Source organism: Periophthalmus magnuspinnatus, chromosome 16 (assembly GCF_009829125.3).
Source record: "Periophthalmus magnuspinnatus isolate fPerMag1 chromosome 16, fPerMag1.2.pri, whole genome shotgun sequence".
Taxonomy (NCBI): Eukaryota; Metazoa; Chordata; class Actinopteri; order Gobiiformes; family Gobiidae; genus Periophthalmus; species Periophthalmus magnuspinnatus.
The window spans coordinates 24413659-24438679 of record NC_047141.1 but is presented as its reverse complement, the minus strand read 5'-3'; the positions used below and the strand labels follow the sequence as shown (position 1 = coordinate 24438679).

The 25021-nt window shown below is 40.9% G+C and overlaps 1 protein-coding gene across 1 annotated transcript in view; it reads right to left on the bottom strand.

The window, feature by feature from the left end:
* nphs1 (NPHS1 adhesion molecule, nephrin) overlaps nucleotides 1-23875 on the bottom strand; it is a 29993-nt gene extending 6118 nt beyond the window's left edge. The window contains exons 1-21 of the mRNA XM_055228090.1: nucleotides 23788-23875; nucleotides 22420-22614; nucleotides 19267-19389; nucleotides 17822-17953; nucleotides 13935-14057; nucleotides 13297-13378; nucleotides 12238-12341; nucleotides 10135-10256; nucleotides 9843-10014; nucleotides 7754-7911; nucleotides 6842-6983; nucleotides 6608-6732; nucleotides 6350-6518; nucleotides 5857-5986; nucleotides 5548-5720; nucleotides 4731-4871; nucleotides 4070-4210; nucleotides 2898-3019; nucleotides 2138-2297; nucleotides 1907-2063; nucleotides 1401-1552 (exon numbers count right to left, since the gene is read on the bottom strand). Of these exons, the coding sequence (XP_055084065.1) occupies nucleotides 1401-1552; nucleotides 1907-2063; nucleotides 2138-2297; nucleotides 2898-3019; nucleotides 4070-4210; nucleotides 4731-4871; nucleotides 5548-5720; nucleotides 5857-5986; nucleotides 6350-6518; nucleotides 6608-6732; nucleotides 6842-6983; nucleotides 7754-7911; nucleotides 9843-10014; nucleotides 10135-10256; nucleotides 12238-12341; nucleotides 13297-13378; nucleotides 13935-14057; nucleotides 17822-17953; nucleotides 19267-19389; nucleotides 22420-22614; nucleotides 23788-23875 (2911 nt within the window). The remainder of the gene's footprint in view (nucleotides 1-1400; nucleotides 1553-1906; nucleotides 2064-2137; nucleotides 2298-2897; nucleotides 3020-4069; nucleotides 4211-4730; nucleotides 4872-5547; nucleotides 5721-5856; nucleotides 5987-6349; nucleotides 6519-6607; nucleotides 6733-6841; nucleotides 6984-7753; nucleotides 7912-9842; nucleotides 10015-10134; nucleotides 10257-12237; nucleotides 12342-13296; nucleotides 13379-13934; nucleotides 14058-17821; nucleotides 17954-19266; nucleotides 19390-22419; nucleotides 22615-23787) is intronic.
* Nucleotides 23876-25021: the final 1146 nt, after the last annotated feature.

Sequence of the window (25021 nt, the reverse complement as noted above, 5' to 3'; positions counted from 1 at the left end):
CCTTTCAGTCACAATGAACAAATTCTATGTATGTAACTGTGACAATGTTTTATTTATTTTTCTGTGTGTGTCTGAATAAACTAACTACTACTACTGCAACACTCGGAAGTAGTTAATGAAGCCTCTCCATAATAGCAATATTTTGAACAAAAATCAAAATGACCTGTTCAGTTTTATGAATGAGAGGCACTACTTTTATGATAAAAGGGAGAATGGATTATTGTAAATTTGGACAGTAAACAGAAATATGTTTAGGGGTGGAGAGAAAATAGACACATAGCAACTAAGGAGAAGGATGCTGCATTGGTGTTTAGCTCTAGGCAGTTGCACTGTTTACACAGTAAATATCCCTCTATCAGCTCTACTCATAAGATTTCAGGGCAAAAGGGTCAGTCTTATTTGGATTGAGCTTCCTTCAAATAAAAAAGAGCCTTGCTACAAAAAAATATTTTCCTCTTGGCACTTGAATGATAAGGGAGCATACATAATTTAATAACTCTGTCAGATTAATTATGGATATTCACAGTGTTAAAATGGAAAAAATAGGCATAATACAGGATTGTATCTTATGGTGTTCATAGCAAACACTTAACATGTTCAAAGTAAGCTAGAGGCCTTTAGTGAGATGGACTGAGCTGATAACAGTAGAGGAGCAAGGATGCAGTGGTCGCTTGAAGGCACAAAATTTGGAGCACACCGGAGAGCTGAACATATCGCTGCAGCATTATCTGTGAGAGAGAAATGCTACAGGCTCCGCGATAAGGTGCAGATACTGCACAGGAAGAAGTTCCTTAAAGGGTTGACACTCAGGAGCAGCAGCTCCACTCACTTTACTGAATGTTCCATGTTCAATGGGCCTCCCACACTATTGTGATGTTGCTGGAAAAGGCTGATAAAGCTTGGACAAGACAGCACCAACACAATTATTCTGAGATGCTGCCAAATTAGAACCAAAGGAAATGTACTCCTCTGCCAAGTACGTGATATGAATAAGTCTTATATTTGCGACAGAACTCTCTCTCATCATTTGGCTGCTGCTTTAAGTGGCTGTGTGGGTTTGTTCCCCACTAGGTGGCACATAGTTCTACAAAAGATCCTCTGAATATTTTGGCCAATTACTGGGTTAATGGAATTGCCAAAAACTCACAATAAATCTGGCACTCATGAGTTAGTATATTTTGGGTTCATTTTCTTTCTTCATGTTACTGCTTACTTACTGCTTTTGTTAGAGTTAAAAGCGCGTGATTACAGTGCGGCCCAAAAAACGAATTAATAATGATTACAAGGCATAAAAGAAGATATGTGATTATTTGAGATACAGTACTAGCTTATGAATAGTTAGGACAATTTAGTAATCTACAATTAAAACAGACTCAAATTGAATATATTCAAATTTATACTTGTGCTGACGAGCTGGATGTCGAGCATGTCATCACCAAGGGAGTTGCGGGCGGTGCAGCTGAAGATGGCATAGTCCAGCAGAGCGCTCACATTCACCACTTGAATGGTGCTGGTGTGAAAGGAGCCCTCCCTTACTGTCCTCTCCTCATACCTGCAGCAGTCTCTCTCTCACACACACACACACACACACACACACACACAAGACCAGACACAAAGAAGGAGAGAGAGATAAAGCCAGTGCGGCAGACAGCAGGGATTGTGATGTCCTGCAGATTGTACTAAGTCACCTAATTTCACACATCAAAGAAGCATTAAACAGGTATTTGCATAGTGAAAAGCAAAGAATTAAACACCTTGGATAAGAATTTCGGAAAAAATGTTAAAAAGATATACACAGTCACATCTAACTGAGTCATTTTATTACAAAACTAAATGCAATATCTGGCTTATGAAATCTGCAAATGTAAAAAAGATGTGAGGCTATTGAGATCTTGTGGTCTCTAACCTGGAGTTTTCAAAGTCCATGAGCATATGATTTTTCTCCCAGATGAAATCAACAGTTGGGATACCCTCTGCTCGACACACCAGCTCAGCAGTGCTAGTACCATCTCCTCTACTGGCCACTTTCCTCCACTGCGGCCCCTTTTGAATGATTGGTTTAACTGCATTAAAAAAAGAAAACTGTAGTTACTGTTGTGTTGGTAATATCAGTCAGTAAGTTCACAAGCCAACTTACATTGAACTACCAGCTGCACATCTGTACTGCCAGGGAGCGCTATTCCATTATTGGCAACGCACCGGTATAAGCCAGCGTGCGCTCGAGTCACGCCATGAATGGTCAGCAGGCCTGATTCATCTTCCTGAGTTTCCTCTCCCATCTCTACCTCCTCTTCTCCCTGTGGAAGACAAAGCGACTGGGAATGAGCCTGGGACAGCAGCTATCCCTCACTGCCTTTGCACCTTTTCCTGAAGTCAAGGGGCACACCAGAAGCAAGACAAGCGCACATCAGGGCCAGAAGTGAGCGGCCAAACAGTCATGGCTAAAGGCGGCAATGAAAAGGGCAGGAAGGAACTAGGTTTGAGGATGGAGAATGATAATGCCATAGGTCCACAGGGAGAATCACAGACAGAGAAGAAAGAGGGGGGTTTGCAGGTTAAAAGCAAGACACACAATACTGCCAGGGGCTGGGTGAGACCAAAGAAGGCATCAGTAGATACAGGGACCAGAGCGCATTGACGAATGTGCCCTTTAGTCACGCAGCAGTAATGAAAGCTATTTTTCTGAATTTGGTCTGAGCGCTGAGCAGGGAGAGGTGGGGTAGAGGGATAGTTAGACCTGGTGAAATATGGAGCACCTATGCATTTAAGAGAGGCCAGTGATAAACGGGGTGAATGGCTAAAATAATAGAAAAGAAGCCAGGTAACAGAAAGATAATTTAGCAGAAGGATGCTTCAGTCTGCTTGTGTATACATGCACAGGTATATTTAGCCCTCACCAGCCATTTCCAGGAGAACATGTCAGATATAATGGGGTTAGCATCTGCCACACAAATCAGATCTGCTGTGTCCCCGAGGTTCACATACACAGGGTCTCTCTCTGCCTTAACGCTGGGAGCATCTGAGAGTAAGAAAATAGGACAGGGCTTAGGAACAAGCAAAGGTTAACATGCCAACGTGAGACAAATCATTTGCCAAGCCATTAAACTGACACGCTGCATTGGAATAATTACTCTTACACTCGTTTACCTTTGAACTGCTTCATAACGGGGCTCTAATTGGCCTCAGCATTTCAGAAACATTAACCTGCATGTATAATGGAAGAATATTCATGGCCCTCAAATGAAAGTGTAATGTGAATCTAAATATACTGAACTAGCAGGCTCACTCTACATCCTTATGACATTTCCACTTGACAATGTTCTGCACAGCTCCTCTGCTTTTCCAGCCTTTTCCAGTCTTCTTACATCCTTAGTCACCTCTACAAACTTTTAATACATCCCCAGAGAACCATCTCTTTGGAACAATAAGGCCATTAGTGCCCACTTGTCTAAACCTATGTTCGTGCTAGAAAAACAGCAGTGGAAAGCACAAGAGGGACATATCTTTGGGTTGGTGGGTTCCTACTATATTGGCCTCTTAACCAAGACCGACATTGTTAAGTGGGCTATGCTGCCACCCATAAAAGCTACTACAATTCTCCATACATAATAAATATCTACAACTGTCAGACCCAGTCAGATCACGACAGTAGAATCCATTAGGTATGTACCATGGGCTTTAGTGAAACAGACAGACCTACATTTTCAACACTTCCATTATTAAATCATCAGTAAAGGAGCAGTGGACCAGGTGCTCCAGGCTGGGCCTCGGGCAGCTATGGGGGTCTATGGCCTTGCATGGAGGCCTAATGAATGAACCATGTGGGCTGGATCGGCTCAGAGTCAGCGCTGTTGTGGAGCTGTGTTGACAGTAGATTCTCTCTAGCTGGGTTAGAGATAGAGAGCTGCCCATATTTAATAATATATTTATGATCACAAGCTAAAAACAACACTTAACAATTAACTATTAGGTCACATTAAAAGTGAAATAACTTAATGAAAAAATATAAATAAGTTCACAACTGGAGCGAGGAAATGTTATTATGTGTGGTGAACCTGTAGAATCTTACACAGCACGTCCAGCTGAACCGCGGTGTGGCTCACACCTTCCTCATTTGTACATTCAATTTTATAAGATCCAGCTTCTCTCCTCGTCACATTTTCGATCTCCAGGGTGAACTCATTTGGCCAGTGGAAGCGCACATCCCTTTCTGTGCAAAAACATCACACACACACACAGACCAATGGTAAATTAAGCATTCATTACACGCTCATCAACTGCATGTCCTCTGGCCACTGGTCTCTAAGTGACATCTAATCCTGCATTATTGATTGGCCTGGCTGGATTCCCACATCAAGGCAACAATAGGCTGAGTGAGAGACACCTTCTACGTAACACTGCTCCAACTTTAATACATTCAGGATATAGTACATTTAGACAAATTTATGTATGATGAGAGTAAACATATTTAAAAAAGCAGCTTGGGCTACAGTGACACCGGCCTGGAGGAGAAGCCAGCTTTTGAATGGCTGTGTTGTATTCAGAGAGACAGCAATCCTCATTTAGACTGCATACATTAGAGCCATAATGAGAATCACATTTGGCAGGGTCCCATGCTGGCTAACCTGCCATGTTTTATTCAGACCCTGAATGGCAGAGCTGAGTGCTTACTTGCTGGCTCAGCTCAACTAGGAGCTGGTTTATAGAGCCATCACACAGCCCTAGATCACCTTTGACCAGCTTCTGCCTGCTGTGCTGCCAAACACAGGAGACCTCCTCTGGGTTTGCTGAAACCAGCAGTGGGATGGTTGCCATGTCATCCTCCACCACCTGTACCTGCGTTGGCTGGTCCGGGCTAAACTCAGGCGGGTCTGACAGAGGGAAAACACACAGAAACGGTTCAGTTGGAGTTGATCCAGAAATGCATGAGACAGTCACAAACTTATGCCCACAGTAACACAGCAAGTGAGCAGCACAAAGAAAGGAACACAAAAAATGTTTGGCACAGAGCAAAGGGAGACACTAATGAGAGTCAACCCAATAGAAAGTTGACATTCACCAATAATTTCAGATGTGACCAACTTTAGACTGGTGGATGATGGGGGTGTGTTGCTGCCTAGATGGCACAGGAACATGCATTAAAACGACAAGTGACAGTAGTGTTGTCCAACGTCAGCTCGGCGCAAACACACACTGACATTCCTTCATGCTCACACACAGTCACAGGCTTTGAAGCAGTGGCTGGCTGCTGCCTGTGAAATGGCATCAAAGACAAACATGGCCAAGCAGCAAAGCAAATGCACAATTAGGACACACTGCCGCAGAGCTCCACGGACTCACAATTCACAACAAAGGTTCTCAGTAAACAAAAAACACACACACAATACAATACAGTGACGTGTGCACAGGATAAAACCAACAAAGCAGCAAACATCTGCACCATTATAGATCATCATTATGCATCGTTCATCTCTTGGTCTTTTGCCAGAAAAAGAGATGAAAACAAGGAAATGAAAAAAAGATAACCCATAATTCAAATCTACTTACAAAGCACATTGAGCTTGAAGAAGGTTTTGGCTCCCTCAGGTAGTTCAGCACTGTGGGACTGGCAAATTACCCTCTGATTGTGAAGCTGTGAACTCACATTCAGTGACAGCAAACTGCTCACTGAAAAGCCACCATACTCGGCTTTCCTATGAGGCTGATCCACCCCTTGGAACCTAGGACACAAACGCCATCCAGCAGCAATCTCATTAAGAGGCAAGGTAGGGTTCAATAAGCAATCTTGCACATTTGCATATTTAGCAGGATAACTATCAGACAGTTCCAATAAAGGATCACTCTGATTAGCCAAACCTTTGTGTGCCCAGGCTCCAGGAGATATTGGATTTGGGATTGCTGCTTCCAGAATTGCACTCTAAAGTTACAGTCTGGCCCCGGTAAAACTGGTCGGTGTTAGAAGTGATTTTCATTGATATGGCTGGAACTGAAGGGGGAAAAAAACGAAAACAAAAATAATTATAAAAGGTGCATTATGTAATTATTCTATTTAAGAGTACAACACCTGCTTTTCTCCATGGAATTGTTATTTCTTTGGCTGTAATGTTTCACAGTATATCTTTAACTCATATATCTTGCACTTGTTCAATTACAGGTGTTTTTATTGCTTGAAAAACATTCCTTCTTTTACAGTGAGCAGGGTTTTCTTCTCCACAGATCTGAATAGTAACTTGTTACCTGCTTTTCTTCATGGAGATAATTTTAATGTGGAACAATCCAGGCAAAGCAGCAACATCATCTTTAATCCATCTGTCAACTGTCATGATATAGTATGTGTATGGCAACTCACAAAGAACCTGAAGCCTGATTTTGGCAGAAATGGTCTTCTTTGCTTCATTTGTTGCATGACATTGATACAATGCCATGTTATCACTTGCAGACAATACAAGAGGGAGCTCTTGAGTCACACCTTTATCAAATAAAGTCGATCTAAATGAATTTTGTACAGGCTTTCCATTCTGCTACAAGAAAGAAGGCTGTTAGCAGAGTGTACAATCATCATATACAGTACACCGAGGCAAGCCCATATACTGTGTAATAGCCTAACCTTGTACCAGTAGAGGTTCCCAGGTGGATTTCCTCCTGTTGAGAAACAAACTAGTCGCACTTTGGTTCCAGCAAAAAGAGGAATGTCTTGAGAAGGACCATCGATCCATACTCTTTGAGGGGGGTCTGTTTTCGAACAACAATTTTTCTGTATTTTTATTTGAGAGTGTTAGGGGTGGCAGCATGTGGCAGCATGAATACTGACTTTTACTCTTGCTATTTTACTACTACTCACAGTAGACAGTAATTTCAGCATTTTCAGTTTTGGAAACTTTTGTAGCCCTGTTAAAAGCCACACAAGAGAGCTTCATGCCATTGTCTTGCCTGGAGACCCGATAGGTCAAATTGGACAGGGTAGTCATCCCACCATTTTCTCCCTGAAAAGACACAAAAGCAACAGTTGCAAATGGGTTGGTGGTATTTATAATCTAGGAGGAAAAACACAAAGAAGAAAAACAAGCCATGCGGAAGGGCCTTTGAAAATACAGATGGCAAATTAGCAGCTGTAATAACCAATCCTGCGAAAGGCCTATAATAAATAAACATATTCATCTGACTCCAGTCGTTTTGCACCTGCCTGGCTGTGGCCATGCCTGTGCAGCACATCTCCTTATTAAAACTATTATTGTGGTGATTACTGTAAAAGCCCCAGTCTGAAAGACTAACAATGATGCTGGACAGGAGCGTCAGTCTTCATTAACCTCACACTGTTTCAGATGCATTAAAAGCTCACACACACACACAGTGAGTGCCTAGTGTAAGATCAAATGGAAATGCTGCTGCCAGATGAATAAAGAGCTTGTTTAATAAACCTCATCTTCTGTGTCAGCTTTTATTCACTTTGATCATATTAGTACACACAAAAGAGGAGAAGAGCAGAATGGTCTTTGTGTTATCATTGCCCAGTCACTGTAGAGATGCAGCCACCCTATTCAGACTTTCATGGTCAGCCATTTCACCTTGTCAACGGATGTGGATATGAGGTCAAATCTCACATTGCTTTTATACTTTGGCAATAATTAAAATGCCTTCCAGTGAATTAGCAGACTAAATCTGTTTAAAAAGTCTGACATGATCACTATTTCAAGCTCAAAATAAACTCGGTGTCATCTATTATGTTAACTTAATATAACAAAGGTGGACGCACCTCTTCCATGATGACAGCTGTTGAGTTGAGCTCTCTGTTGCCCAGCCACCAGCGGATTTGGACCGGGGGATTACTTGATGTGGCAAAACAGTTCAGATTCAACTCCTTGTCCTCTATGGCCTCAAGAGACCCCAGCAGTTTTACCTCTGCAGGATCAACTGTTTGACATGCAAAGAACCAACAAACAAAAACAGCATCACTGACAGCATCACCCCATGATCACTTTCAACAACTAAGCATTGTGTTCAGTGAAGCTGCTTCTATTTTTGGATGTGAAATTCATAAACACAAAAATATCAAGGTTGGGGTGGAAAATCACTTTGAGTGGCAACAGTATCAGATTTTCAGCATGGCTTTAAGGACAGGAGAAGACAGGGTACAATAGCTACAGGCATATGCATGAACCCTTCAGAGGACAAAGACAAGAAACTGAGCTGGCAAACGTAGAGAAAAAGAGGGAATCATGTATGTAAATATTTTGCATGTAGTGGCCTGGCTAATCAAGTGAAAAAAAAAAGCTTATTCGTCCTACACTCATGCAATACAACAGGTATAGAAATAGTTTACTTCTATTGCACACCAGTGGGACTAATATTGTACCCTGCAGCTTTTTCCAATGACGCCTAAAGCACAGTGAGGCAGGAGCAGTTCTTTCTCTACATCTCTGCAGGGCACTGGGGCCTTTGGGAGGTCAGCATCCAGACTAAACTGGAGAGACTTCACTCACCTTTTTATAACAAAAGCCATATATTTGTTAGGAGAATTATACAGCTCAAATCAATAATTTGCATACACCACTTGCATTAATCAGCATTTAGCAAACTCATATTTTCAGTTGCCTGGCCTTGTAGTGGAAATTAGGTTATAATTAGAGACGATTCAATTTGTTGCTGAGAGAAACATTTTATATTAACTTTAAAAATATCTTAACAATCAGCATTACTATTGTAACGTGTAGACTGCACAGCCAGAGGAGAGCGCACTGGAGCAGACTCAGTGAAAGAGCACACAGTGATATTAATCTGGAACAGACTCCTCAGCCATAATAACCATTAGTTTTCATTAATGATATTAGCACTAGAATTTATGCTGAACGGCAAAAGAATTAGTTTTGGAGGTAAGACTCTTATTATATTCCTCTCCCTCATGCCCATATGCTTAATAATCCATCGCTTCGAGCCCTGGCATGGATTTATGCAAGTCGAGCCTCCGCAGCTGGTAACAGAAAGCTCATGTGTGGAAGTAGGTTAGGCTATCTGAGAACCCTGGCTCCATTTGACTTTTGCATTTCTGTTAATAATACAAATTGATAATAGTAATTTAATGCGTGTAAGTATATGTATGCACAGTCTTAAACCTTTATGCTTTTGTCGTTGCTCGGTGCTAGCTTACCTGCTCGTGATAAACACAAATTGTTGTTGTTGTTTTTTTGCCTCGATGTGACAAGTTGTTGGTTGTAACAAATAAATACCTCACTCCTAATGCTAAGATTTACCTTTAAAATAACTTAAAGATTGTTGATGCTGACATGCTTTCTGGTTAAGCCAAGAAGCAATCGCTCTTTGCTAAACACGTGCGTAAACAACACCGACGCCATGTTGAATCCAAGTGGGTAATGTAATGTACAAATGACAAACTACAAAGGAAAAGTTATGCGTAGTTTAGCAATCATCCTTCTTTATCAATAGTTATGTTATATTTAGTGCAGGCTTACTCAGCTTTGGAAATTTGCACCTCAACAAGAATATATCAATTTGTCCAAAATGCAGAGAGCTCTTTAAGCCTGAGATGACTTGATTGCAGTGAATTCACCAACATATTTGTATGCTAATAATCAATAATTAGCACTTGCCAGTCAGAGTTATAACACATTAGTCTGTAAAAAGCTAATTTGAGAATCACGAGATCAGCATGGATGAATTGGTATTGACAGCAGTGAACCATAGATTACCTTACAGTATACTATAGATGCTAATTGTGCAGAGCCTTTGAATGGCTTTATGGGTGCATAATTGTGTTAGCAATTTGTCACTATTGTGCTGTGCATGTACAAGTGCTGACAGTTGTTTTAATACATTTTTTCACTCACAGATCACAGTGAGGATGAGGCTGGTGGACAGAGGAGCTACGGAGACAAGATTGGCACTCTCACAGCCCAGTACCGCTTGGTTGTCTGCTGGATGGATTTTCAGATACAGCACACTTTTGGACATATGAGCCACGGCATCTTCCTCCCAAGTCTTCAGCACAACCTCCCCATCCTGCCAGGTAAGATACATAAGAAAGCCTCCTCTGTGATTGTTAATAACCTTGTGTTCTATATTATACCTTGCCTTCATAATCAAAAATGTGACACTGAAATATGCCACTATGCAGTTTACCTTAGTCCACTGAAGATTCGCTAGGGGGTTTCCAGACTGACACACACATTCCAACACTAGCGTTGTCCCAGCTCTGACTTCTTGTCTCTCCAGGCCCAAAATAACTGGAGGCTGAGGTGGAACTGTCAAGAACCATAGTAAAAGCGAACTTGACAAAGGAGAATTGCACATAGGGGTGTCAGAAACTGAAAAAATAATAACAACACAGACAGGAGAAAGAGGGGGTAATTCTATTGGTGGATTCACCCATAGTGTGACATGTAAAAATGATTGGGCATAAACATTTAATTTCAAATTTCACAATCATGTCCTACAAATATTGTTCTTACAGACAACAGGTTGATTTATTCTTGTTTGTAAAAGCATTGGATATTATGACCATTGTTGGTTATATTTGATGTTTTGGTTTTCAAGATGATTATATAATTAGAAAGCATAATGAGTCTCACATTTGGGTTGCCAGTTTAAATGCCAAAATTTAGGGGATCAGAAGTTCTGAGCTTTTACATGAGACATGACTTGTATTGCCTATATTGCACAAAACATCTGTTTCCCAGGTTCAATTGTGATTGTAGTTCCCTTTTTAAACCGGCAAGTGTACACAGACTATCTCCCTTTAAGTTGAAAGCTTTTATAGAAGAAGAATATTGCATACGTTGTAGACGACTGTATTGGATACGGGCATTGGGCATTAAGGAAGCAGTGAGCTGTATCCAGTCCATAAACCAAAATAACAGATGTTCAAACAGTAATAAGGCAACGTGAAATATGAATAGATTACAACCTCCTAGAATAAAATATATGCAGTAAAATAAATTAGAGGAGGACGGGTCTTTGTTATTGCCGCAATCCGTTTTGGAGAGCAGGCTTGCAGACCCCAGACCAGCGTGACAAATTGCTACCTTGCTAACAATCTGGCTGGCTGAAAATGGCCACAGTGCTGGCTTTGATGGGCTGGCATGCTGAGTAAGACTGCAGCGGTGGTCCCGAGTTCTGCAACATTAGCACTTAGTACACAGCCCTCCTTAATACAGAGGAGGGAGATAGAGAAGAAGGAACGACAGTGTGCACATATTGGCAATTGTTAAATGTGTAATGTGGAGGAGTATAGAGACAACATCGTGGTGTCTAGTCAGCCTGTAGATAATATAACTGTGAGCAGAGGAGGAACGGTTTTTGCCCAAGGTGCCAAGCGTCTCGCTTGACTTTAATCAACAACATGATTTAGACTTGGGTAGGAGCAGGTGGGTAGACTCTGAAGCCTTAGCAATCCATTATTTTAACTGAACAGCACAGAAGCAGAAAAATGTAAAATCTGTAATCAGAGCTTTGTATGTGTACAACGGTATCCTCTATTGTTTGCTTTACAACAAGAGAAATGAAGGATACAAATTGAATGTGGTTATAACTCTTATCAGCTCTATCTTATTGTGCTGCTGCAGGATTTTTAATATCAACTTACTGTGTTTGTGATAATAACAACAAAGTCTATTTTATGTTGAGTTTTAATTTTGAAATGATCAATATGTTTTTTGTACCACTTTTTATTCTACTCCTGCAAAATAGTGTACTTAATAATATGTTTTCCTAACAATAGGTAATATCACGACTGAACTACACCTGTAGACTTAAAGGTGACATGTCTTGCAAAATCAATTTTTACGAGCTTTGAACTATGTTATCATGGTTCTCCACCATTCCATCATCATTGGCTTTCTCAAAGTTGCATATAGATTTAATCATGCATGTTTGAGTAATCCCAATGTTTGAGGGATCACTTAACTTCTTAATTTACTCTGTGCTAAATGCTTCACTTTAATTAAACAGTTATTATATCTTTTTGCTGTTCTTGTCCTTTGGAGCCCAAACCACTAGAGACACCCTGGAGAACCAGAGGCAGTCACACTGATGCTTCGCCCTAAGTAGTGAAGTGCGACTTTGCCTTCAGGTCGAATATTTCTCTTTGGACCGCAAACGCAGACTGAGTGCACAAGTCTAGGTACCCTTGGGGCTCCCTCTGGCTCCTGCATAGTGTTTCACATTATTGTGTACTTGAAATAGGCTGGCTGTTGTTTGCAGTGAAAGAGACAGGTTGACACGCACAGTACACATTCATAGTCATTGTAGCCTGCACGGGACTGAAGTGGGCGGAGTTTTTGGCATGACATAACAGCTGGCGTCCGTTGTCCGAAATTAAAGCTGTGATCCTGGAATGAGAAGGTTAAAGTTAGGGCTGTGCAATTAATCACATTTTAATCAAGATTCAGTCATTTTTAATCGTCAGTAATATGCTTGGATCTTTGGTCCACAGCCAATTCTCTGTCAGTTAAAACTTGTGGCATGGCGCATAGTTCAGACTTTGGAGAAAGAAGTTTGACAACTCTTTCTGTTAAAATGCAATAATTAAAAATTTGTATTGTTTATATTTGGGAAAATAATATTGAAACCCAGTGAAAAAAGGTATACTTAGATTAGATAGGCTTACCATTTGAAATTTAGTTTCTTTGCATTTGACCCATCCTTCAGCTACCTAGCTGGAGGAATAGTCCACTAAGCATGTTTTAAGTTAGTTGAGGGGGTGACAGAGCTAAAAGCGTGAGTGAATTGCTCCAGTAAGTCTCTTTATAGTCACAAGCATTACAGTGCATCTGTAGCCCGCCTGGTTTATTTTCTGCATATATCTTTCACATCAAATTATAGTGCAATGTCAGCTGTAGCAATCACACATGGCCCACTGCTGCGTGAGCTCAGTGTGAACAGAAGAGTGAGCATCAATATTACTTAAGACCTCGGCCTTTCTATAATACAGCTTGAACAATGTCGCAGCTCCTCGCAAACCAATGTTATCTCAAAATATGACAAGAGGTTATTATTTCTGACGCTGAGGAGACGGCTAGGATAACAAGAAATGTATGGCCTTGGTTAATGTATAGCCACCTGGCGAAGCTGTGGGGATCAGATGTATCTTGCATGCCGACATTGTAATTTTGTGCATTTGACAGAAGTTAATTCAGTCGCGCGGTGCCAAGTAACAGTTTGCTGTGTACAGAAATCCATTGTACTGACTAAGACAAGAAAGCTCGGGGAAAACAAAGGCTGGGTTTGGATGAGATTGAGCGGGTCGGTGAGGAGAATGAGTCTGGCAGGCGGACGAGCACATACGTTACTTGGGCACGCGTGTTCAGGAGCTTATCCTTTGAGCCAGACACAGTGAAAGACTCTGCACCTGTCAGCTCCACTCCATCTGCAAGATACAATGAGCAATAGGGCCCACAAGAAGCAGCACAAGACGACTGGTAAATGCGCTAGCGTGAACAGAAAACACCATTGTTATTCCATGCTAAATACAAGGAAATTACAAACACGGCAATGTGATTTAGCTGGTTTAGCAGATGTCAGTACACTAGTGACAATGTAATGCTGAGAATCTACGTTTGAATATGCAAAAATTGTATAAAGCTGGATTTCTTTTTCTACTTACCGATTTTGCATAGAAAGTTTGAAGAAAAAAGTGCTGAGATTTTAGAAGGGTGTAGTCTAATATGAATAGATGTTATAAATTCCCCTATGACTGTGGCTTTTTCCTCCCACACTGCCCCTAACAACTCTGTCTTTCTAAGAAATGTATTTATTTATTTTGATCTGAACTTGTTTGGTTGTTTTCTTCTGTTTTATGTTCGAGAAATCAGGCCTTGACCTATAGAGAATGTGGATGTATAATATAATAGAGCCCTCCTTGCCTCAGAAATGTCCAGCTGGATGTCTCCCTCACATTAAGTGGATTTGAAACTCAGACTCACCTTTGTAAAGTGTGATTTCTGCCTCCGGCTTTGCATCGGGGGCAACACAGATGACAGAGTACTTCCTGCCCACCACCCAGTACTGCAGTGCGTCCATCTCAAAGTATGGCTCGGAGGGAGGAACTGCATCAAAAGGACAGAAGCTCATGTTTTATATTCGTCACGGCAACTAACGTATTATTCATCACATTAAATTTGGGTTCAAATATGCAGCTGCTATCACAGACGACGGGGTGTCACGCTGTCAGCTTTTGAGTGATTTACTACAGTTAGCTTTGCTCTTGTGTCAAGTTAGAATACAAATTGTGGACATGAAGAGCATAAAGCGTTGAAATAGTGATGAAGCTGAACCAATGCTAATCTATCATAACAAACAACAAGCTCTGCTCTCCTCAGATCAGCCCCAAGCTAAATATCTGCTTTCTCTGCTGATCAAAGCACTCTTTGCTTCTCTACTGTTCTTCTCCACTATCCTTTTATCTGACCATAAATAGGAATTCCAGCAAGAGGAAAAAGCTTTTAGCACAAGGGACTAAAAACTATTTGGCAGAAAATTAGAAAATCTGTCAATGGTTAGTCATCAAAGAGCTGTCTTTGGATGTGAAAGCCTCTCTTTATCAAGATGAGAAGGTCAATACAGCTTGTATCACAAAAAAAGGATTGTTTGTTATGCGCCAGCTTTTAGCAAATGGGGAGATCAGAAAGTATGCTCACTGTTAAGGTTTGTTTGCTTTTATCAGAATTAAAGTGTGAAGACTGTGGAAATGTGGGAGTTAGTCTGTGCAGGGGAGAGACAGTGAATGTTGGACAGGTTAGAGGGAGAGCAGCAGCTACAGTTTCTACTGAATTCTGTGACAATTTCCCTGCAAATGCCTGAGTCTAATCTGCTGGACCATGTGGACTCAACTCTGCCAGAAAACCTACTTCTGCCACATATATTTCCCCCCTCACCACTAGGAGGAGCTGTTGCTGTGTGGAGTGTCTTTTTGTGGCTCTAGTCTGCTATTGAGACAGATGAGATGTGGCTGCAGCTTCAAACTGATTTAAAAGAAGCAATTGAATCTGTGTGGACTGTGATGGCTTACCCAGAGCACTGCAGAAGCGCACGCTGCAATAATGAGATGCATTTGTTTGTTTTCCCTCCTCTTCCCTGGGAAGATGACTGGGCCATGCATCTATTGACAGCCCCTGCACTCTCAATCTACTCTGCCATATACGCTGCACACAAGCGCATCACTTGTTGTGCCGAAAGAGTGCAGCAGCCAACAAATGCTAAAATAAGAATAATGATATGTTTCTAAATGAGACAGGCAGGTATCTCATTTTTTCTTCCATTAGTTATGCCGGCCTATTTCTCTAATCTCTTGCTCACTTCATCATTGCTCAGTGAAGACAGTGCACACTCCTCTCCCAGCCATCCCTCTTGACCACTGCGGTTAAACTGCAGAAGTGGGGGGGTAGGACTGGAGCAGCAGCCCCACATCCATCACATCCACTCAGCCAAAGCACGTGACCCAATCAGCCTGAGCAGAGGAGCACACTAATGCGACAGGTACAGTAGCTCATGTGGGAAGTAGCAAATTGTATTCTCTCTACACCTGATCTGTGTGGAGCATAGAACAGGCAGCAGATCCACGCTGTTCTGATAATTAACTCTTTCTCTCCTGGCCGTGTCTTCTGCCTGTCACACCTGTTTTTACTGCCTTTGATTCAAACTCAGTCTTTTTCTGCTTTTGAGCAGCTAAGATTAAAATGCATCTATATAACCCCAAAATAGACGAGCACACTCCTTGTGCTCTACTCCACAGTTCAGAGGAGAAACTTTGAGCTCCAGTATTCTTTTCAAGTGAAATGTTGGAGACATCCACCACCAGAAAATGTGGTTTTCACTGTTAAACTGTTTATACAATTTATTAGAACCCTTTGTCTTATGTTGTAGTGTATTTTTTTCATACAGTTTGTAGATCCTGTAAGGATGCTTTTGTGTAGTATTTTAAAAAACTGATTGTTATAAATGGTTTTATATAAATGTATTTGTAGTAGCCATAGGATGACTTTTACTCGTGCAGTGGTTCCCAAACCTTTCTGTGGCGAGTACCCCATAAGCCCTTTCATTTGAAAACCATTCCAAGTTCCCCTCGGTAAGTGCTTGTGTACCTCCAGGGGTACCTGTACATCTGGTTGGGAACTCCAGTTTTAAACCAAGAAACTACGGTAATTATTCCTGGCTGAAAAATGTCTTACTTGATCATACGGCATATTGTGCTTAAAAATATAGTTAAGTTTTTAAATCTTATCAGAAAGCTGCAGTAAGGCAAATAATTTACATAATTCCATGCCATAACTTTGTAAGCACAAACATTGTGACTCATTTGTTTCACATTCAGGCCTAAAACAGACACTAGTGTGTGGAAAGACAAAAAATGTGATACCAAGCTGATTTTGTAGAAAAACTTTATACCTGGAGGGTATGAGAGTCTGTGAGAAAGTTGTTATGCTAAATTAAGAATATAATAGAAGCAAAAAAAGATTAGACCTCATGAGACCTAATACACTGAAGCCATTGATTTTCCATGTGGCAGAAAAGTGCAGAGAAATCTGCGCATATGCATTCATCACCTCCATGTAGGTCTCAGGTGTGTGATCTATAGCGATGAAAGCCCCTCTGTCTGGGTTAGAAGTGGAGCAGGTGTCGAGGACAGAAATTAGAACCGCCCCATTCCCGCCCCCTCTCTCTCTGCCTCTCATACCTTTTGTTTTTGTGTCCATTAAATTACAGTTAGGCTCCCATTTGACAGCAGCCCTCTCCAAATGGCAATTACAGTCACACAAAAGATGTCACAAGCAAAATGAAGCTACTAAATTTAGCTTAATAAGATTTAAGATATGCAGAGTTCAAATTTGGAACAAGGAGGAGTCCTATTAGTGTGTCTAGTTTCACTTTCACAGATTTTGCCTTGTTGGTCCTTTCACCATTAATCTGTAATGAGACTGGCGCTCACAAGTTTTTAACGCACCCTCCCCTGACTTTGTCTCATCTCTGTGCAATTGTCAAAATTCATCCAGTAACACAGAAAGAAAAGAAGTCACCATGTTCTATGTCGCATATGTGCCCCCCATTTATAACTTTCTCCATTATTCATAACAGGGAATTGCAAAAAGGGAGGCTCATTATATACTCTCCAAGTGCTAAACTCATTAGCTACTGCAAAAAATAAAATAAAAAAAATCACACCACTAGCTCCATGATTCCTTAAAATGTCCTTTAACCTCCAACCAACAGGACTGATAACAAGCTTACTACTTTTAAGCAAAAGGGTGACTAACAGCAGCTAAAACCAGAATGCATCAAATGAAGGTTTTTCTGAGCATTGGTAGAAGGCATGTGTGCGAGTTGTTCATTAATAGGATTAAATGGCTAAGGCTAATGGTATAAACCTCAACTGGATGTGGCAGGTATGCGACAGTGTGGGGTAAGTTTCACTAGAGGGGTGGTGGGGGGAGAGGTTGTTGTTGTCATGGATTACTCACTGCCACTTGATCTGCCTATTGCGGTAATCCCCTATCTAAGCTCTGCAGGAAGGCAAAAACACACAGGAGTTATGTTGCACCAATGAAAATGTCTTGGAAAAACATCTTTGTGCAGCCATAGATGAGGCTTATTGACAGTTTTGCCTCCATCCCTGCTATTTACTGCCTGTGGTGATCCATCTCAAATTAGCTAGTCATGATACCACTCCCTCTGACCCAAGAATCCAATTATAACAAGCAGCGATCTCTGTTTTGTTTTCACTAGCCTCCCCCTCCCTCTCCTCTATCTCCCTCCACTGTATCTCATCATAAAGAGTTTATAGTGTTTTGATTTGATGCAGGGCTTGATGGGATACGGCCATGCTTGACTGGCGAGGGGTGTGGGGGCCTCGGGAGCTGTAGATCGGTGATGGAGGAGTCCGCGGGGAACTCATCAGAGACCGTGCGCTTCAAAAAAGATGCAGAGTTTTTCCAGTCCCAATTCAGCACTAACAGGAGATTGAATTCATCAGCTCATTATCAAGCCCAGGATTAGTCACGTATTTTGAATCAGTTGAGCTGGTGGCGTGGAACAAATGACCCTTCAGAAGTCAAGCTTGCAGCATTTCTTCTCAGTCAATCCATAAACTCTTGTGATCCCTTTTATAAGGAAGGAACACAGCTGCAACTGTCCATCTCGTGGAGTAAACAGCTGGAGAGTGTTCCCAGTTTGCCCAGACAAAAACACCAGCTGAGGATGGACACATGCCTTCTGATGTGGCCATTATCTGAAAAACCAAGCAATTGCTGTCTTGACAAATACAACTACAAGCAATCCCTGATGCAACATGGAGACAATTCCCACACATTTTGACCTTTCTGACAATGGAGACAGGAGCAGTGTTGTTTAAGTCATTGTGAGTAAAAGCCAGACTACAAGGTAAGTAATGTGGGAATTAGGCCTGCTGTGGTTGCAGGTGTGCCCCACAGCATTCTACAGGAAGGCCGGCGCAACCTCAAAAGGACCCAGTGCCAAATCTCCCACGACCCCCTCCCCTCCTCTCATGTCAGGAAAAGCTGCTCTCTTCCCAACAGGAGAATACTAGGGTGGCTAGAATCACCATAGCAATCCCCCCACCTCACCCCTCCACTGCCCATTCTTCACAAAACCCCTCTCCACGCTTGCCATAGTGTGAGGCTGAAAAGGAGAAATGGTGCGATGGAGAGAATGAAGTGAGGGGGGTGTACGTAAATGAAGTGTTGGTCTGTGGAAGAAAAGGTATCGGGTTCCTTCCCCTCCACATATGGACTCACTCCCACAAGCCGGCGAATAGGCAGCCTGAGAGAGACAGCGGTTGTTATAAAATGACAACAGGTGGTCCAGTGTAGTCGCACAATTACCTCCTTTCCAGCTCATGTGTGCGACGAAGAACTTTTCAATCACTGCTGTTATCATTTCTTCTTGTGCAAGGCTGAGACATGCTAGAAGGCCCAAGGCTGGCTGAGAATTTGCCTGATTTTTTTTTTTATTGTACACCTGGTTAAAGCTTTGGGCCTTGGAAAAATCATGAGGATGAAAAAGTTACCAGGCTATTTTCCCATTGTTATGTTGATAGAGATATGTTCATAGAATATTACATGGCATTTTAAAGACTGCATATTGTTTCTGTTATGTATTTAGGTCAAATTTGTTTACACATCATTACCACAGAGACTAATGAGTTTAGCATGTGTGAATAAAGTAGCTAACTAACTAAATAAGGTTAGTTTAGATAGGATTTTGTTTGTAAAAAGAAAGTGGAATCTTATGCGTTTTTCTTACTTAGTACATTGAGCCAGGCCAGGTTGGATACGATGGGTTCACTTCTTTCAGAGCGACCAGCTTGACAGTTGTAGGTGGCGTCATCATCTAGCTGAACATTTTCAATTTGTAGATTATACTGTCCTGCACAGACAAACAAAATAATTAATCAAGTTTATGAAAAGGATTTGAGAGGAATATTTTGTCAACACTTAATTAAATGTAACAAATTAATCTGTGCTGATATCTCAATTATAGCCGTTTTAACTTCGTAATCAAACTTGACAATAAAGTCAAATTAATTATGACCATTAACTGTTTATAATTTGAGTCACATAAATCATTTTCCTTTCCCTCATCAGTGCAGGGTTTCATGTTATCGTCAGTGGTTGTTTGAACTCGTATCACTGACATTTGTATCACAGTACATTTCCTGTATGACTAATAACATTTCATCTAATTTCCAGTGATGGCTGAATAAACTATCTATTAAGTGATGCCAGGCAGAGTTGTCCCCTATATTTCTACATTTGCATGCCAGCAGGCTCTCATTCATTTGATGCCTTGCCATAACCTGTTAGGATTAGTCGCTGTTCAGTGTTTGGTGTTGTTGCTCTGATTTCCTGGCTCACAGATGATCATGTAAAAAATAGTTTCTCAGTTTGACAAGCGTGCTGGCCTAAATTGCACATGTCAAAATAAACTGGCAAGATTGTTAGCACCAACCACAGTGAAAGTTTTAATGCTGCATCCAGAGATGTAATAATTATATTCCTTTTTATCATCTCTAAATATAATCTATAATTGAATGCATTGTCAGTGTTTCAGATACATCTTGTTTATTTAAGATGTGAAAATTTTGTTTGTGTCTTCTCAAAGAATCACTTACTGATTTCCTATAGCTGAGCTTGTTCACTGCCAATTTAGTATGTTAGCTAAAAAGCTGCAGACAGGTCAGGTTAGAAGAGCGCAACTTGCAAAATAAAGTGTTGTGGTATCGTAGATGCTGTTCTTGATGATCTGGTAACACCCTATGGTTATGTGAGAAGTTACTTGCAAAATCCCTCTAATTATAACCCAATGTTATGTTCAGTGATGTGGAGCTGCTAAAGATGTGTTGTAGGCTGTGCATGGGAGCAGGTCACTAAGTTAACACTAGTAAGTCTAAGCTTCACAGCATCGACCTTGGGAATTTTTCATTTCAACTGTTAATTGAAAAATACACAACCATTAGACTACATGTAGCTACGGATACAGCAGAAACATATCACATGTCCATGTCTTTAGGGAACTGTCACTTGGCTTTAAAGTGAGATGCAAAACAACATTTAAGATTCATTCAGAATCATCTCACCAGTGTAATTGCTGCTCCCTTGAGCTCTGGCCACGAGGAAGAAGCTTTTAACGCTACATCTGAGTCAGAGTCATCAGAAAGAATGACTTTTTATATTCAAAGATAAAAGGAGGTTCTTGTAGATTTTATGTACTTTCTATCAGGAAGTCAGGGACAGTTGATAAGCAATGCATCTGGAGCTACTGTAAGTATATGTTGAAATCAACCCTGGTCTCTTGTACGTGTAAAAACAGCTTTTCATGCTTTTGTAAGCATCCGTAAACATCAGTGAGTGATGCAGACAATCAGTGGAAGCTGGTTTAGTATCAAGTGCAGTCAAGTGTCATGTTGAATGATGTTGCTTTTCCAGTGCTCTGTGGAGTGATTGCTTCCACCATTGTACACTTGGATTCTCTGTAGACATTAGTGGATGTATTTATTTCTGATTGCATGTATACTCAGATTGCCCTTTTAGAGTTTGTTTATTATTTGGATCCCCATTAGCACAGTCAAGATTGTTCATATTCATAAACATGTTATTTTTGATGCTGGTGTAAAACCACAGTGTAATGTAAATACACATTCACAGTGTGTTTGTTGCAGGTCTATGGACATTATTACAGGTTCTGTGTGCTATAGGCTGCTCATGATTGTTGACGAACCCTCGTACAGCGGCAGTGATGCTGAGTCGTGACATGATTGTGAACAGATGCTCTTTGCCTATCCTGCCTTAGCTTCTAATTGGCCATTACTTTTAATACTGAAGACACTCTGTGACACATTATAACCGGCCACATTTCACTGATTTGTTGACACTTGCCTGCTTTAATTTCTTCTCTTTATCAGTGAATGACAGAGAAGGGACGTGTGAGAGGCGGTTGGCAATCAATGCACCTTTTGGCCCAGATGCTCTTTTCTATTGCTTTTAGTCACCTGATTTAATGAATGCTCTTTTTGCTGTTATTTTATTTCAGATCAACGTTCAGATCTACTTCATGGAATGTTTTTTTCCTAGGGCACATTTTAGTATGGATCGCTGCTTAACCCTTTAAGGACTGAGCACACTATGGGCCAGTATAGGTCACCTAGACTTTTATATTTTTGTTAGCCATAAAAATCATATTAAAGGAAGTATCACAATTTACTGCATTTTTTCACACATCTACTTCTATTTTACACATCCATCAGTATTTTTGCGCATCGAATAAATGACTGGGAAAATCCCCGCAGCACCCGCGCTCTCATTCGTCACCTTCGCGGAGCAACAGAGGCAGATCACCGTAACTGACGGAAAATATTTAAATAGCCCCGTGCCTCCGCTTTCAGACGCCATTTGAATTTACTTGAGATCAAGACTGGTTGCGGAGTTACGCTGCTGGAAAGTCCGCATCTGCGCTCTATCGGCGACGATAGCCTTCGACGCTGTAGGGTTAATTTGGTTTTATCTGATCACTTGTCTTGTAGTCATAGCAGTTAACCCTTGATCATCAGTTCTTGGGTATGTGCCAATGATGAGAACGAGTAAAAACTCGTTCTGGTAATGAGTGACATAATAAATAATAGTGTAGTTGTTTTGTTAACATTTTATGTGTGTAACGTAGCCGAAATTGTGTTCTTTTTATTTGTCCTTGTACTGGTTGCCACAGTGATACTTTATCTAATGTCATTCTAACCAGCATCTTCTCTTACACTATAAACTACATTGATCCCCATAATATAAATTGTAAGCTTTTGGTAATTTGTGTGCTATTTGTTCTTTGCACATAGTGATATTTTTAACTCCACTGGGTCTGCTGTAGCCCAAATTGGTGTAGTCTTTATTCCCCAAGTAAGGCTTTTACCTCTCCTGAGGTTACCGATCATGGAGTAGCGTGGAAAGCCAGGCAGGCTTCTCTCCGGTCCCAGGAGGAGGCCGTCCTTCACCCATTGCACAGTCCCAGAGGCTCGCAGCACCTCACACCTGAGCACAGCTGTGGCCCCCAACCGCACCGTCAGGTTCCTGGGTTCCGACCGGAACACTTGCTGAGCCCCAGCGCCTGGACATGTTTAAAGATGACAGCACTGAATGAAGGTGGGATTAGAGAAGAGGATGAAGACATGTGATGTGTATGTGCAATATTACGAGTGATGCCTATTGTGTTTGACCACATTATTCATGCTGGGATATGTTTTATTGATGGCAAACTGCCATGATATGGCCTTGAAAATGAGTCAATAAAGTAATTACTGCAAATTAAAATCAGCCCTCAGCCGTGTGGATCCTATTGGGCAAGGAGGGAAACGGGGGCTCAGAGGCCTGGTTCACAGATATTTTTTTCTTTGCTGTTGATGCCCCACGGGCTAATTCCTCCTGGGAAAGCTAATGATTATCACGTTAATCCTTCTTGTTTGTCATAGAAAGGTCTAGCATGCTTCATCCTTCAGGCAGTCTCTGAGGTAACATTCGATGATGCAGAAAGGTAACCTTAAAGCAGACCATCACTGAATCTCTCGCCAGCACCAGAGCTGGTGGAATAATTATTATACATAAGGTTTTATGAATAAATTCATCTTGGAGAGACAAATGCTAGTGTGCGGGCCAGTTACTTGTTAATATCTGAATATGTGTTTTGTTCAAACAATGCCCACAGATGAAGTGACTGTTTGATTCTTGACCTTCATTGAAGCAATGACCAAGTTGTTTGTGAAGTGCATGCTCTGTTGCATCTGACAACATGAATGAGAGGCAGAGCTCCTGGATCAAGGCTGAACCAGTCACCTCACGTCAAATATGAAGGGCAAGATTGGCCATTACTGAGAATGCATACAAACAACCAAACAGTGAGTGCATTTGCATACAGTTTACATAAATGAATACTCAACATCCCACAGTGACAGACTGTTCTAATACTAATAAATGTAAAGTCTTTTTGTACTTCAACGATGATGAACTGACTCAGCATGGATGGGTACATTTTTATGTTTCATTTACAATCACAGTAATATACCAACAGCCTAGTACTTCAAGCAGAATGTAATAGTTGTAAGTGTAGCCATTGCTTGTCATTTATACGTAAAATGTATGCATTTTATCTTTGTTCAAAACATTTGCTGCTCGTACCATCAATTCTTGAAGTTGCACACACTCGGACTAATAACATAATCATTGTTTATAGAGCAGATGTAGTTCCAACAGATTTTATAGAAATACGTTTAAAGTTAAATCTTACCACACATCCAAAGAAACAGCTGTCCGATTAGAGACACAATCTTGAGTGATGATGTGTCCATTTTCATGCAGGCACAGTCCCAGAACATGCTATAACATCCAGTCAAGATTAAGTATTTGATTAGAAAATTGTCAGAACATTATCTTTATAGAGACATGAAGATAAACAACTGAAGAATCAGTCTAAAAGAACTCAAAGTGCAGACCCTTGTCAAGGCATAGTGTTGGTCTTCCCCACTAGCCTTCTGACCCCTAGTGGCAGGGGGAAGGTTTATTTCCTACTCACTATAGACTGGCAAAACTACTATTTAGGCTTCAGAGTCCCATCTAAATTCAAAACAAATGATTGGGTCATTGTGATCAGTGACGTTTTGCAGAAAAAATACTGTATGTGATTTATTTGATGGTGGTAATGCACATTTATATGATGTATCCCTCCATTGAAAACTAGGGCACTGTAGAACCTCATCAATGTAACTCTTCAGTTTGCATTAATAATGTATATAAGCCTGTTAAATAGAGATTTGATTCCTTAGTTAATTCTGCAATCATTTTGCAACACTTTTAGGTTTTAGCCAAATTAAGCTCCAAAGTACATGTTGTAAATATTGCAATTACTATTATATTGCCAAAAGTTAATAACTGCAGTAATAATCTGTAATATATACAGTGTAAAACAAAAAACATTGTCCAAAACATGGCAGTACAATTTGTCTGACTAGAATTCTCATAATGAATTATTTTTATAACCTTTCACAGTATAGACACGATTTTTCTTCTACGTTTAAGTGATCAAGGGTGAAGGGAAGTGCCAGTGCATGGCTGTATAAACCTGAAGAGCCCACTATGGATTATAATCACTTTAAATGATCTGTAACTGGAGTGAAACAAATAATAGTGATTTAGTTAATTGAAAACTAAATATTTTCTCATCTGAACAGACAAAATGAATTGGATGGAGCAGCTCTTTGACGCATCTCCCCTCAGTCGATTAGTTGCACTTCAACAGGCTTTGATAAGAATTAGTCCGCACTCAATTATTTTCTCTCGCTCCCAAAACATTTGTTTCAGAGCCACATAAGCTTACTCTTTGAGCGTATGAGGACAATTATTTCCCTCTTCAGTCAGTGGAAATTCCTTTTTTCCTGAGGTTAAAATGCCCATCATTATTTTGTCTTTGAATGCAGATAAACACAATGATTATTGTTGCTTTTCTTACGTCTTTGCGTTCCCTA